Source organism: Panthera tigris, chromosome A3, assembly GCF_018350195.1.
Source record: "Panthera tigris isolate Pti1 chromosome A3, P.tigris_Pti1_mat1.1, whole genome shotgun sequence".
Classification (NCBI taxonomy): domain Eukaryota; kingdom Metazoa; phylum Chordata; class Mammalia; order Carnivora; family Felidae; genus Panthera; species Panthera tigris.
Genome location: NC_056662.1, coordinates 23515669 through 23529358, shown reverse-complemented (window position 1 = coordinate 23529358; position 13690 = coordinate 23515669). Strand labels below are relative to the sequence as shown.

The window sequence follows — 13690 nt, the reverse complement described above, 5'->3', positions numbered from 1 at the left end:
CTCCCAGGACTAGGAAAGCTTTCTTCTAGGTGTGAACATGGGGAGATACAAGGCTGGTGCTGCCATCCTGCAGCTCCCAGGGGGAACTCTATGTGCAAATGAGCTGGCCCCAGAGGACAGCAGAGCTGAGTCCAGAGGAAGAAAACCGGTCCTAGTGACATCATTTGAGCCCTGTGACAAGCTGCCAGCTAAACACTGGGAATTGCAGCTATGCAAGACACACACACACACACACACACACACACACACACACACCGCCCCCCGCCAAGCCCTTTTTGTTTAATCCAGTAGGGTTGGGATTTCTGTTACTTGCAACCAAAAATGTTCTGGCTGATATGCCTACTCTTAAGGGCTGAAGAATAAACAAGCTAATGAAGTATGTAAAGTGCTTAGCTGTCACTAAGTGACCCTGCCATTATCAGGAGCAGGAGCAACAGGTGGGCTACTCGGCATGACAGCTTGGCGGCCAGGGTCCTCGGCCTGAGCCCTGAGCTTCCTGCCAGGTCCCATTCTTCCTAGTGGCAGCCACCCATCCCCAGCACCTGTTACCCAAGGGCAGCTCTGTTTTCTGCCCCTTGTATCATCATGCACAGCCTATGTTCAGGTGTCAGAGTGGAGGCACAGTCAAGTTCATTCGAAGAAAGCAGTGAACTCAAACAGTCGTGTTGGTGAGAAGGACCCCCAGAGGTTATACGGTTGGTAGGGGAAGAGTGTGCAGGGTCAATTAGGGTCAGGGGGCTGGTGGAGGGGGCGGAAGATGACCTGGCTGATCTGGCCGGGCATGGTGTAGAAGACCAGGAGAAGGAAGATGGTGACCAATGCCAGCAGCAGCAGCACCACCAGGATGCGCCAGTACCGGCGCCAGATGAAGAAGACAAAGGTCTTCAGCGGGTTCACAAACCAGTTGAAGGAGGTTTTAGGGCGGCTGTGGGGACAGAGGTGGTGTCAGAATGACGAGGAAGCTCCTGGGCCGCCCCCACCTACCTCGGGCTCTGGCCCAGCCTCCTGTGTCGCCCCTCACTTGGGCTTCTCCAAGGGCTCAGGCTCCTTCCGCCCCTTCCCCACTGGCCGCTTCTCTGCCTCCTCCACGGTCAGCAGCTCAAACTCTGCCTCCACCTTCCCCTAGAGAAAGGAGGGAACAGAGGCTGAGCTCTTAGGTGGTCTCAGACCCCACCTCATACCCCCACCCACCCGGGGCCCTGCCCCGGCCACACCCACCGTGAGGATGTAGACGCTGCCTCCAGGGTCTGTGAACGCTAGGTCTTCTGGCCGGCCCTTCCTCCTCTTCTTCTGCCTCTTGCCAGCTCGCACCTCCCGCTGCTCCCGATCCTCATCCTCTGGCTCCCGCAGCTTCACTACTGGCCACCAGCCCCGCAGGCGGCGGCAGCGAAACAGGTTGCACCTCGGCCCTGCCCCATCGCGGGCCAGGCGCACAGAGCAGAGCTCGGGGCCCCGGGCCCCCCGCACCATGTCTGGCAGCTGCAGCTCCAAGGATCCTGCGAGTGCAGAGCTCTCTGGGTTAGGTAGGAGATCAAGGTCTGTCTGGGCCTGGGGTGGTGGGGAGCCACAGCAGGACTGTGCCTCAGGGCATCAGGAACTAAGACGTGGTGCGCCACAGCTGGGGGCCACACAAGCACAGCCACATGTCAGCAGGTTGTCAGACCCTGGTGAAACGACCAAGGATGGGACCAGACTGCCAAAGTGGGGCCATGGTTTCAGAGTCCAAAGTGACCTGAGTTCAGGTCATGTCAGAAGATTGAGTCAGGGACTTTGGGTGGGAACGGAGGTCAGTAATGAGGCCAGAAAGGTTAGTGACCTAGGGTCTGAAACCCAGGACTCAGGGTTGGGTTACAATAGGGAACCAAGGGCCAGGGGGCACTGGCAATGAGGACAGAAAGTAGGGCCAGGGTTTGAGGCAGGAGGGAGGCAAAACCCTACCAAGGAAGTCGTTGGCAGAGATGCGGTCATAGTCCCAGACCTGCAGGACCAGCACGGCTGGCTGCCGGAACTCGGCCTCCTCCAGGGCGAAGGGTCCAGGCCGGCGCCTGACGCTCACCTCCCGTTCCGTGGGCAGGTAGTCGAAGCGGAACACAAAGCGCCAGTTAAAATTCCCCTCCCCAGTCAGAGAGTTGAAGTGAACGTCTGTCTCCTGCTTGTCATGCTCCAGTCCCTTCACCCAGCTGGAGCCAGGAGAGAGGTACAGGCAGAAGAGTAGGCTTCAGCACTGGGGCCAAACCCAGAACCCAGCTCGCCAACCCCCCCCCCAACCCCTGACCACCAGAGGTGGGGGGGGCCCTCCACCAACTTCAGGTGCCAGAGAAGGCCCAGAAGACAGGGCTGTGGCTCAGCCTGAAGCCCATGCCCCTGACTGCAGTCTCACCTTGGTTCTCAGCCATTTGCCCAGCCTAGCCCACAGGCTCACCTTTTCACGTAGATGTCACTTGACATCTCTCCAGTGAGTGGGTTCACATCATCCAGAACCACATCCTCCGTGTTCCAGATGATGACTCTGAGCTCATAGCTGGGGGAAGTATCAGAAGAGAGTTTTCAGACTCTTGGGGTCTTGATAGGGGCTGCAGGAAGCACGTAGGCCATGGCTGTGACATTCATTGAGCACCTCCATGTGCCCAGCTGGGTGATCAGGATGTCTGTGGTACCTACATGGGCAGTCCCAGCTACCACTGACCACCCCCACCACAGCAGATGGCACCAGGAATGGTCTATTGACCAAAGCCGGGCCAAGTTTCCCCCATAAATTTTGAAATCAGGATGCTGAAAGGTTGAGTAACGTCAGATGCCACCACATTTGGAGTTGGAGCCACCACGAGCCAGGGTGATGTGCAAGCTGAAGTTTTAGGGCACAGGGGAGAGAAAGCCAGTTTGCAGTGACAAGTGAGAGGGAGAGCTACAGAGTGGGGATGAGAGCATGCAGCCCCTGAGTGGCAGAAGGAGGGGCGGCAGCTTTCCTGATTCTACCCCAGATAGCCATGGATTTTTCTGGGTATCTGTTGTTTTCTCTTACCCAGCATCAGTTTCCTCTCATTTGCTGACGGCACCATGATTTTGTGTTGGTGAGCACCCACTACCCTCACCCCTATGCTGTCAATCTGTGTGATTCTGGTGGGGAAGACTCACCTCTACCTGGCTCCAGAGGTGGGTACATCACCTAGGACATCACCCAGGGTTAGCCAATGAGCGGATTACAGCCCCCTACCCACAAGGGTTGGTTAAGAGACCAGGATTTGACGCATGCTGATCCAATGAGAGTCAGCCCTGAGACTTCTGCTTTTACTGGCAAACAGGTGTTTGTTTTTCTGCTCAAGTAGTCTAGTTGATGAGATATAAGCCTTGTACCATTAGCAGCCATCTTGCCCCCAGACTGCAGAAGCCTCCCTGAGAGTGACGCCAAGGGAAGCAGAGCCCAGAGGTGGAAAGTGTAGATTGCTGACAATATCTGAAGTACATAGAGCCTACGCAGAACTCCACTCAGACCAGCTCCAGTTGGAAGGGGGCAGACACCCAACTCACAATGGCTTAAGAAAAGAAAGGGAACTTAATAGCTCACCTAGTTGAAAAGGCTGGCTCAGCAGCCTCTGGCTGCTTCACTGGAGGCCCAGGTTTTCAGAGAGCCCTGGTACTGGCAGTCCAAATGTGCCTGCCCCAGGGGAGGCAGGGCCAGAACTCACCTGATGGGCTGCCGAGGCTTGATGTCAACTGGGGGTGGGGCAGGCACATCGCGGGGGAAGATGTCAATCCACATGTGAAGGGATCCCTGGGAACACAGGACCAGGCTGAAGGGGTTTGCTGAGGTCCCCACCTCCTGTGATAGCCTTGTGGCCAGAGGCTGTGCCTTGCCCCAGGTGGAGAGGAGCTGGAGTCAAGAGGGCACAGTCAGGTAGATCCTGGAGGATGAGGTCGAAGGTGGGGTCTGAAGTGGGGGTTCCAGGTCTAAGGTTAGGTTAAGGATAAGGCCCTGGGAGTGGAAGGTTGGGATCAAAAGTAAGATCTGGTGTTCCCAAAGTCCAGAGCCTAGGCACCTGGGGTTGAGGTCAGATCGAGAGTGCCAGGTCTGACCCCTTGGTGGCCAGGGGTGGGGATCCTGCAGGACCAAAGTCAAGGTGGAGGTATGGAGTCCAGGGTGGGGGTCTAAGACTGGAGTGGGGATGCTGGGAACCAGGATCAGGAGCCAGAATCAGAAGTGGGAGTGCAGTGCCCAGTTAAAGGTGTTGGGGAAGGTGCATCCTGAGGGCCCAGGGTCCAGGAGCAGGTGGGAGTCCTGGGATTCTGGGAACCCCGGGGGTTCTGGGGTTGGGTGCTGAGCCCTCCCTCACCTGCAGCAGCCCTGGGCTGCGGGGATGGTAGAGGGGCCGAGTTTCTACGTGCTCGGGCACCAGCTGGATCCCAAGCTCCGGCATCTCTTGCCAGCGCTGCAGCACCAGCAATGCCTGTACCTCCTCGGGGACCTCGCTTGCCACTTTGGGGCCCCCCCTACCTGCGAGAAGAGGTGTATGAGCTTGGGTCCCTCACAGGTCCCGAATCTCCCACTTTCCACTCCCACCCCTCAACAGAAGTGCAAAGCTGAGGCAGCTGCTTTGTTGGACAAAGCCCATGGTCTGGGAGGTCAAGTCCACAAGGCACAGAAAGTGGGGAGATGCTTCTCTAACAACTTTTGCCTGTAAAAATCCAGCAGTGGAAGGACAGTGGGATTGGAGGGGCTATGACTTTGCACAGACTCTGTTTAGAGAAAGACCACCAGCCACTTATGAGGTGTGAGCTCAATTCTGCAACATTTTGTCATGTGGGACCCCTATGTGGGCCACCCTATGTTCTGGAAACTTGATTAGCTATGACTCTGAGGGGTCCACTTTGACTCTTTGGGGATCATGCTCACCAACAAAGACCATTTTCTCCCCACCATCCAAGAATCTCATCCTTAGCCAAACTCACCACCTCTGCTTGCAGAAGGAGGCAAGTTCTTTTGGGGGACACACTAGAGAGGGCACCAGGGGGCCCCTGTACCTTAACAATCTTGCTCCCTATGGAGTGTTCGTCAGAGAAGGGCTGGTACCTGGGGGCAGGGTCTCAGGCGATGTCAGAAAGACTTTGCTGCCCACCTTGACAGCCCCGGCTCGGTATTCAGGGCCAGGGAGGCCACAGCGTTGGCACAGCCCCGCCAGGATCTGGGAAGGCTGGAGCGCATCACGCCAGGCATTGTACCCGTCCCTGCGGGCAGAAAGGGAAAATGCTTCAGTTGGAGTCAGCATATGGACACAGGTGGGCACAGGGGCAGGGATGGGGACCCTTGAAGACATAGGATCCAGGTTCATAACTCCAGTACAAGACAGATTAGACCTTGCTTATGGTAACCAAGAAAATCAAAGATGTATTGCCCCTGCTCCAATGGAGGAGATAACTGATATTATCTCCATTTTGCAGATGAGGAAACTGAGGCTCAGAGAGATCAAATGACTTATTATAGGATACCAAATCCCAAGCCCAGGTATTGACCACTATGCTATAAGGTCCTGGTCATAGGGAGGTCCCTTCTATGAAATCAAAGGATCTGGGGACATCAACAAGAATGTGACCTTAAATGTCTTTGGTCAGACTCAGAATGGCTCCTGAGGGTCTGTGGGACTCACGTGTCATATTGGGAGGCCAGCCCACAGTTCGCCCTGTGATGGCTATAGAATCGGTTTTCCAGATCAATGTGGGTCTCCCCAATGAGGTCATCAGAACCCACAAGGTCGTGATCAAACACGGCCACAGTCAGCTCTGGCTCGGCAGGAAGAGAGATGCTGAGCTCCAGCACCCTGGCCAGGAGAGAGAATGGCTGAGGACACCTCCATCCCCTAGGAGATGGTCTTGTTGGGGGACAGGGGTTCCAGGGGGCTCAGCAGCCTTTGTCCATTCCCTCACCATCACCATGCCAGCTGCCTGAATGGGATGCCTTGGGCCACAGGGTCAGATGGTAAAGGTGCTCCCACTCCCAAGCCCAGGGCCCAGCCTCACTCTCCAAAGATGGGGTTCAGCTGCTTGGGGATGTAGCGCTCCTTGGTGTCCTGCCGCTCCCGGCCAGCACTCACCACCACGTAAGGGTCTGCCTTGCCATTGGGGTCCGCAGGAGCCAGGTTGGTAGCCTAGGGGGACAATGTGGGTGGGGCTGAGAGAAGTATCACTATCATAACCCAAGGTTACCCTTGCTGGACCAAATCTCAGGTTATGTGTAAGCAAGAAGTTACCGAGGAGGTATCTCGCACCACGAGGAATCAACTGAAAGGTTGCACAAGATGACTTTTTTCTTCTTTTAAGTTAATTATGAAATATTTAAGACATGCAAATAGGTATAATGAAAAATACAATGAGGGGAGCCTGGGTGGCTCAGTCGGTTAAGCATCAGACTTAGGCTCAGGTCATGATCTTGCAGTCTGTGGGTTCAGGCCCTGCACCAGGCTCTGTGCTGACAGCTCGGAGCCTGGAGCTTGTTTGAGATTCTGTGTCTCCCTCTCTCTGCCCTTGTCCCACTCATGCTCTGTCTCACTCTGTCTCTCAAAAATAAATGTTAAAAAAATTTTTTTAATATAAATGAAACAAAATATGTAGAAAGATGTATAGGATTTTGATGTTCAAATCATAACTTTCTATGTTCACTTTTATTTTTTACAATGATAAAGATATTTTAACTAATATAAAAAGAATAATACAATGAACATGTGTATGCCCAGCTTAATAAATAAAACACTACCAACAAATGGAAACTCCCTGAATCCCCTTACCTGATTTAATTTTCTTTTCATCACTGAAGTTGCCAGAACCCTTTACTTGAGGTTTAAGACTCACACAAAAAAAGTAAAAATACTTTTACTACATATGCATGCATCCTGAAGCAATATATAGCACCATTTTGCATGTTTTTTAACTATATGTATTAAACTTTTCTGTTTTGGTAACTACATAATGTAGTAAATATATAACCTATGCATAAATTATTGAAGTATAATTTATATACACGAATATATTTTTAGTGTTTTTTTACCCTCCTGTCTACAGTGAATGAGCATTCCGGTTGCTCCACATCTTTATAAACACTTGGTATTGTCAATCTTTTTTATTTTAGCCATTCTAGCATAGGCAAAACTGTAGCTCATCGTGGTTGTAATTTGCATTTCCCTGCTAACTAGGCGTGTTGAGCATCTTTGGATGTGGTTATTCACCTTGTGTATTTTCTTTGGTGAGGTGTCTGTTCATATCTTTTGCTCCACCACTGAGTTTCTAATTTTAAATATTAGACTTTTGGGGCGCCTAGGTGGCTCAGTCAGTTGGGCGTCCGACTTCAGCTCAGGTCATGATCTCACGGTTCATGAGTTCGAGCCCCGCATCCAGCTCTGTGCTGACAGTTCAGAGCCTGGAGCCTGCTTCAGATTCTGACTCCTTCTTTCTCTGCCCCTCCCCTGCTCATTCTTTTTTTCTCTCTCTCTCTCTTTCAAAAATAAATAAAAATTAAAAGAAAAATGTGTCTGGTTTTTTTTAATTAAGAAAAAATTTTTAAGTGTTTATGTTTTGAGGGAGAGAGAGACAGAGCACAAGTGGGGGAGGGGCAGAGAGAGGGAGACACAGAATCTGTGTCCGAAGCAGGCTCCAGACTCTGAGCTGTCAGCACAGAGCCCGATGCAGGGCTTGAACTCATGAACAGATAGATCATGACCTGAGCTGAAGTTAGATGACCAACTGACTGAACCATCCTGGCGCCCCTCCCCGCCCCAAATTTTTTAAATTATACTTTTAATTTCTAAAAATTCTTGGGGCACCTGGGTGGCTCAGGTGGTTAAGCAACCAACTTGGGCTCAGGTCATGATCTCATGGTTTGTGGGTTCGAGCTCCCACATCAGGCTCTATGCTGACAGTTCAGAGCCTGGAGCCTGCTTCGGATTCTGTGTCTCCCTCTCTCTCTGCCCCTCCCCTGCTCATGCTCGCTCTCTCTCAAAAATAAATATTAAAAAATCTAATTTCTAAAAGTTCTATCTACTCCTTCAATTGGCTGTTTATTTTTAATTTAATCTCTTGTTCCTTATGTATTTTAATATATTCTTTATTTCTTTAAACATTCTCTATATAGTTATTTATATTTTCTATCTGGTCATTCCAATATCACTGACCCCGGGAGTCTGAATCTGTTGTTATTTTTGCTATTCTTATTCATTGTGGCTTGTTTCTTTGTATATTGGCACTTTTTACCATGACTCATGTTTGGTTTAACTCATCCTGAGGGCCCAAATTGCATGTGCTCTCTGCCAGAGATGGCTTGCTTTTGCTTCTAACAGTTTCCTGGGCAAACTACCAACCTGCAGCCACTTTATTATTTTTTTTAAATGTTTATTTATTTTGAGAGAGAGAGAGAGCACACGTGCGCACACAAGTGGGGGAGGGGCAGAGAGAAAGAGAATAAATCCCAAGCAGGCTCCATGCTCAGTGCAGAGCACATGAAGTGCTCGATCTCACAACTGAAGGATCATGACCTGAGCCAAAATCAAGAGTCGGACGCCCAACCGACTGAGTCACCCAGGTGCCCCTAATTTTATTATTTTCAAAACTTCCAGTCACTCTTGAAAGCCTCTTGTTCTCCATTTGGGAAATATATTAGATGGTTGTTTTACATTTTAATATTTGAAAATTCTAACATCCAAAACCCTTAAAAGTTTCATTCTCCTTTGTGTTGTTTTTTTCTAGCATTTTTTTCTCATAGTTTTTTTTTTTTTTTTTCTTTTTAAATTTGGGATTGTGAGCCCAAACTTAGCTGTCTAAATCTATGAAACCAGGGGAAACTTGGGACCATTTTAAGCCAATTTCTCAGCTTTGAGTTTTCTGGAGTGAGCAGATAATATAAATTCAAGTCTTAAATCAATGTGAGAGCAAAACTCTAATTATAAATTCTCAGGGAAGACATTGTTTTCTACTTCCCCCAGTTGGAGAAGAGGCTGAAACAGACCATTTACTTAACAAGCTCCTTTTCCAGTGAGTAGAATTCCTCTCGCCCACCTTTCACTAAGAGCAGAGCCCTCACTGGATGCTGCTTCACGCGAGGGTCTTGGCTGTGGCTCCCATCTTAGACAGGCTATTAGAACCTAAGCCTCTGGGTCCAGGTATAGACAAACCTCTCAAGACAACCTGTGTTTCAGGGCTTCCACGTGGGATTCCTTCTGCCTCTTCATCTTAGATCCACTGGGGATTCCCTTTCTTATGAGCTTAGCATTCATTTAAGATTGTTTATCTAGCATTTCTAGATGAATTACATCAGGAAGTTTCCAACCATCTAGTCTGTGATACTGCGAGAAGCAGAAGATCAAGATGACTCCTACTATCGAATTATGCACTAGGATGTGCCACAGAACATTTATTTAAATTATGTCTTAGTCATAATCCTTATATTTAAACCAGATAGAAACACAGAATCTATTCCGGTGCTGAGATCGAAGTAGGCAGAGAAACCCACTCATTCCTCTCATTCCCTGAGATGCCTTTTGGGAAACTTCAGGACCCTGCTGAGTGCTGTGTGAAATCCACAGCAAGGCAAGAACCTGTGTGAAGGTTTGTTTTTTATTTTGTTTTGTTTTTTTACCCCTCTCCCCTGTGTGAAGGTATTTGATGACAAGCTGTTGTGAAACTTGAGGTTAAGAGCTCTGCTCTCCCTGGAGTTATATTCCACGTTCTATAAACTAAGGGTTTAGAACTATGAATAAGGAGTCAGAAGACTTAAGCTCTAAAGTCTGGTTCTACCATGTGTGAGCTTTGTAACCCTGGGGAATCTTTTAACTTGTGCCTAAGATTTCCCACCTGAAAAATGAAGAAGGTGGACTCTAATCCCTGAGATTCCTTCCAAATCCTCAGTCTGTAGCTTTCATGTACATTACCTTCACTGGAACTGGAGGCATGCTGGGGCGACGGATGCTCACCTTTACCACATATACTCTGACCAGGAGCTTAATGGGCCGGTTCTGCGGGACCCCTCGGGAGATCTGGGGCTCAGAGAACGACACTGCCTCTGATTCAGGGTAAATAAGGAACGAGCCCTGGTTGGGGGAAGACAGAAAAGTCTCTGGGAAGAGAGTCTTCCTCCTGCCTCCCCATCTGTACTCCTTGGCCACCCTTCCTTCCCCAAACATACCTTGAACTTGCCCACAAGGTGTCCAGACCTTTCTTCCTCTGCATCTCCATCCTGGCCCCCTTGCCCTCGGTACAGGGGAAATACATTCAGCCAGTCTTCAAAGTTGTTAAACTCTTCTTCCAGGGTGCTGTTGTAGATCTGAAAGGCAAGGGCCTCAGTGATAGACCAATGTCCGGAATCCTAGCAGAATCCCCTTTCTCTGACCCCCACTCACCTTCAGGGTGGCTATTGCTTTCTTCTGGGACACAGAGCCTTTAACTTCAGCCTCACCCTGACCCTGGTCTTGGACCTCCCCATCCACAGAAGTGAGGTTGACCCCATCTGGGAACAGCAGAAATGCCACAATTTGAAATACTGGTGTCACGGGAGGGAGAGAGACACACAGAGTAGGAACAAGAAAGCCAAATCTCCTACCTGACTCCCCAGGATCATCCATCTCATCCTCATCAAAGTTGGTCTGAAATCAAAGGGCAAGTCAGAGATTCCTCCCTACCTTCACCTCCTTAATCTACCCCTTTTCCAGGATAGGGAGTTGGGAAACCTTAGTCCCAGTTCAGCCATGTGAACCACTTGCATTTGGCTAGCAGTTTGGCTAGTCCTGCACTGCCCAAGACAGTAACCCCAGCTCCATGTGTCTAGTGAGCACTTGAAATTGAAAATTGAGATGTGCCGTAAGTGTAAAATACCAAATTTTAAAGACTTAGTATAAAATAAGAATGTCAAATGTTCCATTGTTTTTTATAAAGGTTACTTGTTGGAATATTTTAGATACGTTAGGTTAAACAAAATATATTATTAAAGTCCATTTCACCTCTTTCCTTTTACTTTTTTTTTTTAATTTGTCCACTTTAAAAGTTAGAACTACGTATGTGGTTCACATGATATTTCTGACAGCACAGCTGTAATTCTCAGCTTCCAGAACTGTTATGAAGGTGAGAAAAGACATGCAATGAAGAGCTCTGAAAAGCTGTGGAGCTCCACATCTGATGAGATCCTTCTTGCCATTTATACTCCTGGGCCTCCAGCTGCAGTCTGGGACCCGCCTCTGCACCCACCTGCCCCTGGAGCTCCTGCAGCGAGGCATAGTACTTGGACCACCAGTCAAGCTCTTCAGGATCTGGGATGTCTTCCTCCAGCTCGGGGCCTTGGTTCAGGAGGCTTCCCAAAGGGAGCTTCTTCAGAGGAGCCTGAGGAAGAGAGAACTGAGCACCCCTAACCCAGCGTCACCCAGTCCCTTCTCCACCCATCTCCATACCCCATCACCTTGAGAAGCCGTCTGGGCATCCCCACTTCAGCCAAGAAGGGATCCAGAGACCTCTGTCCTGGGAGAGAGGAAATGACACCAGGAGGAGGTCAGGTGAAATCAGACTCCATGCCCCATGGGAGGGTCCCCCGGAGCCATCTCAACCGGGGAACTGAGGGGCTTCTGTCTGGTGGCCCTTAAGGGGAAGGAGGGCCCCTTACCTTTTGGTCCCTTAGGCACTAGGTCCGCTGTCTCTTCCTCTTCTCCTTCCTCCTTGGGGGGATCCTCATGAGCCCGGAGTATGAATCGCAGCATGTGGGAGACAACATGGGAACCCACAAGCACGGTGCGGCCAAAGGCCCGGCGCTCGATCACCAGGATGCTGAGTGGGGGCTGTAGGTAAGGCTGCTCAGGCAGGTCCTAGGGGTGGGGAGAGAGAAACTGGGTCTCTGAAGACCTGGGGAGGAGGGAGAGGCAGCAGCACAGGCAGACAGAAGAGTGGAGCTAAAGCTGCTTTCCCAGCTCAGCTCTGCCACAGCCTCATTGTGTCATGTCTGGTAAGTCACCGAGCCTGTTTCCCTGGCCAAAAAGGGATACGATCCTGCACTCAAAAGACTGTTGTAAATATCAAAAGACATAATAGATACAAAACTACTTTGGAGCCAACAAAGTGCTATCAGAAACATGTGGTGGTGGTGGTTGGTATTATATAAAGGGTCAATGCTCAGTTTGCTAATGTAGATTTAAAGCCTTAACAATATGTATGCCCTTTAATATGGGAATTCTATATCTATCAATGGATCCTAAGGGGGAGGGAAAAATTAAAATACTGTATTGTTGGGTTTATTTTATACGTATGTGACAATTATCACACAAAGGAGGGAAGAAGGAATGGCCCTATAGTAGAGAAAACTTTTACTGTAATTGAATTAGTATTAATCTGAAGTAGATTGTGAAAAATCAGCACACATACTGCGATCCCTAGAGCAACTACTAAGCAAAGATCAACAAAGGAATTAAAGTAGTACGCTAATAAATATCTATTTAATACGAAAGAAAGCGGTAAAGGGGGAACAAAAAATATATGAGACATATAGAAAACAAATACCAGGGGGGCCTAGGTGGCTCAGTCAGTTGAAAGTCTGATTCTTGGTTTAGGCTCAGGTCATGATCTCACAGTTTGTGGGATCAAGCCCCACTGTCAGGCTCTGCGCTGGCTGGCATGGAGTCTACTTGGGATTCTCTCTCTCCCTCTCTCTCTCTGCCCCTCCCCTGCTTGTGGAGTTATTTTTAGAGAGTGTATCGTAAGCCCCGGGAAAGTAAACGGGGTAATTGCTGAAATGTCAGCAATGTTCTGGTCTCAAGGCTGTCGAATGCGATAGCACTACAAGATCCAGAGCCCCACGATCTCCCAGGAGCCAGTTAGGAAACAGACCCACTGCAATTGCCTAGCAGTCCTTGAAACTGCACATCTTCCCTGCATGCTTTCACGTAAACACCAGATGTGTCTTTGGTCTATGTGTGGAGGCTCTTTGTGTTTTCCTCCCATGCTTTGACATTCTTTGATGTTTATATCTGGCGAACATGAAATAAAGACCAAGTGCAGTTTGCTGCTGTTTCACTGGCAGAGGCAGCCCTGCATATCTGCTCTAAGAGTCTGAGAACTTTTTCTTCAGTGTGTGGCTACACCTGCAAGTGCTCTGTATCTCTCTCTCTCTCTCTCTCTCAATATAAATAAACATTAAAAAAAAGAAAAAAGAAAAAGAAAACAAATAGCAAAATGGCAGATGTAAATCCCAACCATGTCAATAATTACATCAAATGTGACTTTGATTTGTAAAACAAAGACAAAAGAAATGCAGAAAAAAATTAAATTTCTTTTGCCTTGGCAAAGTGCTTAAGACAGGCAGGGTGACCTTTCTTCAGGAACTCAACTGCCTCTATTGCTAGAGGCAAAAGGCAACCTTAGCTTGACATTAGCCTTACCTGTAAAAATCCCTTTGGAAACTTCCTTTATTCTACCCCACCCCCCAAAGATATATGTTAGCAGTCATCCTCCAAGCAAATGGCCCACTGATATCATCTGAGGGGTCTCATGACCAAGGTTTTACCAGACAGTAGTAAATGACAGCAGCTAGCCCCTCAAGGTCCTGGAAACTTGGCTTCCAAATTCCTCAGAGATTTACACTATTCCTAACCCTCTTCCAACCTGAAGGTATATAATCAGTCACTCCTCACAACCCCAGTGCAGCTCTTTCTGCCCACAATTCCTGTCCCTGTGCTTT

At 49.2% G+C, this 13690-nt stretch overlaps 1 protein-coding gene across 1 annotated transcript in view; it reads right to left on the bottom strand.

The window, feature by feature from the left end:
- Positions 1–510: 510 nt before the first annotated feature.
- The window catches only part of LOC102966686 (fer-1-like protein 4), a 33704-nt gene continuing 20524 nt past the window's right edge, over positions 511–13690 (bottom strand). The window contains exons 29-45 of the mRNA XM_042979668.1: positions 11627–11825; positions 11426–11484; positions 11218–11349; positions 10577–10619; positions 10377–10483; positions 10163–10300; positions 9951–10067; positions 6013–6140; positions 5643–5813; positions 5069–5223; positions 4332–4492; positions 3687–3772; positions 2423–2521; positions 1939–2180; positions 1219–1496; positions 1022–1122; positions 511–925 (exon numbers count right to left, since the gene is read on the bottom strand). Of these exons, the coding sequence (XP_042835602.1) occupies positions 721–925; positions 1022–1122; positions 1219–1496; positions 1939–2180; positions 2423–2521; positions 3687–3772; positions 4332–4492; positions 5069–5223; positions 5643–5813; positions 6013–6140; positions 9951–10067; positions 10163–10300; positions 10377–10483; positions 10577–10619; positions 11218–11349; positions 11426–11484; positions 11627–11825 (2421 nt within the window). The 3' untranslated portion in view covers positions 511–720. The remainder of the gene's footprint in view (positions 926–1021; positions 1123–1218; positions 1497–1938; positions 2181–2422; positions 2522–3686; positions 3773–4331; positions 4493–5068; positions 5224–5642; positions 5814–6012; positions 6141–9950; positions 10068–10162; positions 10301–10376; positions 10484–10576; positions 10620–11217; positions 11350–11425; positions 11485–11626; positions 11826–13690) is intronic.